We start from the raw sequence: 4,719 nt of genomic DNA, 5'->3' as shown, positions 1-4,719 counted from the left end.
AGGATAACTGACACTGACTGAAAGTGTTGCTTTTATTTTGTGCACCAACGTATGGGCCCCACCGTTTACAAAATCCAAGCGCTTGGTATTAGGGTTTGAACATTTGTTGCTCTGTGTGAATTGTGACCACACACACGCGCGCACACGCACGCACACACGCACACACACACACACACACACACACACACACACCCTATTGTTGTGTTTTGTTTGGGAATAATATCCCTGAAAAAAAAGGGTAAAGTGTTATTTCAAGGTTAATAAGTGTTATTGGATTTATATGCAGAGGTTTGTTAACATTTTATGTTTAATTCTTTATTGTCAACTGTTTTGAAGTAATTATTGCTGTCAACCATTGCACCTTTACACACACCCATCCACTCCTACAAAAAAGAAACAGAATAAATCCCTTTGTTTATTATTCTGTTTATATGGTTGCCCTGAGCGCTTTATTTTTACTATTCTGAGGTTGTACATTTTGGTACTGTTACTAACTATTCACATTTTTCTGGGGAATACAAAGAAGGCTCATAGTTTATGGGTTAGTAATCTCCAGTGGAGGCACCGCACCATAAGTATTCTGTTGCTATCAACCCAAGCCTGCATTAGTACTGGTAAACTAGGTGAATCAGCCAGTTCAACACCAACAGCTGAGAACACAGGATCCTGTTTTATTATATGAGACTTTTGGCCCTTTTATAGTCAGGAAAAGGGTTACATTTTGGAGGCACCACTGAGATTTTTTTTTTTCTTCACCTATTTACCAGACAGGCACATTTTTTTTGTTTTCATTTGAGAGTCAAAATGGATCTTTCTAAGGCTGTTGAATGGATTCAACAGGAGAAAGTCAGCCTTTCTCGTGCCATATTACTGAGCAGGGTACCTATAGACATTAAGGAAGAGACTATCACTAAAGTATTAGATACAGTAAAGATTTTTGGGAATCCTAAGATTTGTGGCCGCCGCGGAGACTCCACTGGCACCCAGTTGTTCCTGTTACTGGAGGCTAGCAGAGATTTAGACCCTCTTACCGTACCTCCAGAAATAGGCATTGATGGCGAAGTTGGACCCTGGGCTGTGCATGTAGGTGAAACTCTTGTAACACCAGCAACTGCTCCTGTGGAAGACGCTTTCCGAACAAAGTTGTTGTCACTACTACAAACAGAAGGTAAATCTATGGAAGATTTCCGGGCCATTGCATCAGAAAGCCAATCTCCAAAAGCAGATGTGAACATGGATTTAGTACATGCTATTGGCCAATTAGTGGACAAGTGCAACCAGGTCTCTGCAGACGGACCTAGCTACAGAAAGCTCAGATTGTTTTCAGGATTGAAACCTGTATCCCCTGGTGAGGAAGAATATGATGCCTGGATGGAACAGGCCACCCAAATGATCAGTGAGTGGCAGTGCAACGATGCCGCCAAGAGACAGCGCATAGTGGAGAGCTTAAAAGGGCCTGCTGCTGATATTGTTCGATTCTTGAAGGTCAGCATTCCCAATGCCACAGCCACTGATTATTTATCGGCTCTTGACACAGCCTATGGCACTACAGAAAGTGGAGCAGACCTTCTGGCCACCTTCAGACACACATACCAGAATGAAGGGGAAAAACTCTCTGCGTTCCTGTATCGACTTGACAAACTTCTCCACCGCACTCTTCTAAAGGGAGGAATTAGGGCAGAAGACATGAATCGAGCACGGATAGAACAGCTCGTCAAGGGTGCACTAACTCATGACATGGTCGCTCTGCGCATAAGGCTGAGCCACACTCTAGTGAATCCCCCTTCCTTCTCACAGCTGATGCGTGACGTACGAGAAGAAGAAAATTGGATCAGCGCCAGAGAAGGTGTGAAGACTGCTGCTACCGTCGCTGCTGCCACTGTAAACCAGACTTCGGTGACCTCTGAGCTGAACAGTTTAAGAAACGAAGTGAAGGAATTATCTTCTCAAGTAACCCGACTGTTGAACGTCGCTCCAGTAACTCCTACTACCCCTGAGCGTTCGATGGCGATGGCTGGGCCTGTAATTCAAATGCCAGAAGTTGCTGCCCGGGATGCACCATCCAGAGTGAGAACGTCCAGAGCTCCACAGCCAGGAATCTTTTGCTACCAGTGTGGGGAAGATGGGCACACCAAAACTAACTGTCAGCAACCTGAGGATCTGCGGAAAGTGACTCAGAAGCTGATTAGAGGGTCCCGGCCGCAGGGAAACTTCCCCGGAGCCAGGTAAAGGAACGGTCCCTGGCTCCACATGAGGTTCGTTCCACCACATGTTCGCCCCCAGTGAAGGGAAGCCAAAACCAGTTACCTGCAGGTCTGGTGGGGCCCTCTTCTGATGTACCAGTGCAGATAGAAGGGATTTACACAAGAGCCCTGATTGACAGTGGTTCCCAAGTGACTCTCCTGTATCGTAGTTTCTATGACTCTTACCTGAAACACTTACCTCTCCAGCCGATCGAACAACTTGAAATATGGGGCTTAAGCACTCACAAGTACCCCTATGATGGTTACCTGTCTGTCCAACTCAGATTTACTGAAACTGTAACCGGAGTGCCACAGACAGTTGACACCTTGGCTCTAGTCTGTCCTGACCCAGTGACAAACGAAAACATTGCCATATTGGTGGGGACCAACACTCAGCTGGTGAGAACAATGTTCGAGTCTTGCAGAGAACAGGCAGGGGAAGAATTCCTAAAAACTTTGGCCATACACCCTGTTTTCCGAGAAGCCTACAAGACTATTAAACAGACTGACCTTTCCCCAAAAGATACAGACAAACATGGAACGGTGTGGTTTGCCCAACGCAAGGCGATTACAGTAAAACCGGGACAGGTGTTTAAAGTCACTGGCCTCCCCAAGTTCCCCGGTGAGTTCACAGACCAGCTTGCTCTAATTGATCAGCCTAAAGATACTTCCTCTCCCGAAGAGTTACAAGTGAGACCTGAGGTTCACCCGTCCGAGGTCGTGTTCAGTAGGCGCATTACAGTGACTGTTAAAAACATGTCATCAAGAGAAGTTTTCCTCAAACGTGGAACTCCCCTAGCTCACATTTATCCGGTAGCCTCTGTTCCCCTGCCAATGTCGCAAAGTACCCCTGAAAAGGCTGTTGAGTTGACCCCTGAGTCCTTTGATTTTGGGACCTCTACTATGCCAAAGGAGGCAAAGAGACGTCTCTGTGAAAGAATGATGGAGAGAAAAGAGGTTTTCTCTTGCCATGAGTGGGATGTGGGCTGCTCTAAGAGCACAAGGCACGAGATAAGACTGAAAGATGCCAGACCTTTCAGAGAGAGGTCACGCCGCTTGTCGCCTGCTGACTTCGAGGATGTGCGGAAGCACTTGCATGACCTCCAAAACCATGGCATTATCTCTGAATCGCGAAGTCCTTATGCCTCGCCAATCGTGGTTGTACGCAAGAAATCAGGGAAGGTTCGAATGTGCGTTGACTACAGAACCCTTAACCTCCGAACGATACCAGACCAGTACACTGTTCCCAGAATAGAAGATGCTCTCCATTCCTTGTCCGGCAGTAAATGGTTTACCGTGCTTGACCTGAGGAGTGGGTACTATCAGATTCCCATGAGCGAGTCCGACAAGGAAAAGACTGCTTTTATTTGTCCATTGGGCTTTTACCAATTTGAGCGCATGCCCCAAGGGATTTCAGGAGCCCCTGCCACATTCCAGAGAATCATGGAACGTACAGTCGGTGACATGAACTTTCTGGAAGTGTTGGTGTATCTGGATGACGTAATTGTGTTTGGGCGAACTCTCGAAGAACACGAGGAGCGGCTGCTCAAAGTTCTTGACCGGTTGGAAGAAGAAGGCTTAAAGCTATCACTTGACAAGTGTCAGTTTGGCAGGACTTCTGTCACTTATGTTGGACATGTTGTGTCGCAAAATGGAGTAGCGACAGACCCATCGAAGATTGAGGCTGTTGCCACCTGGCCAAGACCTCAAACTGTGACGGCGCTCAGATCGTATCTTGGATTTTGCGGTTACTATCGCCGTTTCGTGAAGGATTTCTCAAAGCTGTGTCGTCCTCTCAATGAACTCCTTCAAGGGTATCCTCCCAGCTCCCGCTCAAAGGGAAGTAAGGCTGCGAATTCGCCCGACAAAACTTACTTCAAACCTTCTGAGCCGTTTGGTTCCCGATGGAATGAGCAGTGTGAACATGCTTTTCAAGAACTCAAGACTCGGCTTACCAAGGCCCCTGTGTTGCTGTTTGCAGATCCCCAGAAGCCTTATGTTCTGCATGTGGATGCCAGCTTGGACGGCTTAGGTGGTGTTTTATACCAAGAACATGGTGATGGTCTACGCCCAGTCGCTTTCATCAGCAGGAGTCTGTCGCCATCAGAGAAAAACTATCCAGCACACAAACTGGAGTTTTTAGCACTGAAGTGGGCTGTTGTCGATAAACTCCATGACTACCTCTACGGAGTTCCAGTACAAGTCATAACCGACAACAACCCACTGACCTACATTCTTACATCAGCTAAACTGGATGCCACTGGACACCGCTGGCTCTCGGCTTTGTCTACTTACACCTTCAGTTTGAAATACAGGCCAGGTCGACAGAACATTGATGCCGACTCGCTGTCCCGACGCCCGCATGATAGTGCGTCACCGGATGATGAATGGCAGGAAATTCCAGTTCCTGGGGTAAGGGCTCTCTGCCAGACCATGTCCATTGACACCGGAACTGTACACTCCTATCCCTGCATGG

The 4,719-nt window shown here is 47.3% G+C and overlaps 1 protein-coding gene across 1 annotated transcript; it reads left to right on the top strand.

Annotated features, from left to right (window-relative positions):
* Window positions 1-1,233: 1,233 nt before the first annotated feature.
* Window positions 1,234-2,229, top strand: LOC311054282 (paraneoplastic antigen Ma1 homolog; the record flags this gene model as incomplete). The annotated part of the gene is made up of 1 exon (XM_084070158.1): window positions 1,234-2,229. One exon carries the CDS (start codon window positions 1,234-1,236, stop codon window positions 2,227-2,229), a length of 996 nt encoding a protein of 331 aa, XP_083926284.1.
* Between the last annotated feature and the right edge of the window lie 2,490 nt (window positions 2,230-4,719).

Source organism: Gymnoscopelus microlampas (assembly GCF_963454915.1).
Source record: "Gymnoscopelus microlampas genome assembly, chromosome: 10".
Lineage (NCBI taxonomy): Eukaryota > Metazoa > Chordata > Actinopteri > Myctophiformes > Myctophidae > Gymnoscopelus > Gymnoscopelus microlampas.
Note: the sequence above shows the minus strand (reverse complement) of the source record. Positions and strands in the feature narration are given on the sequence as shown.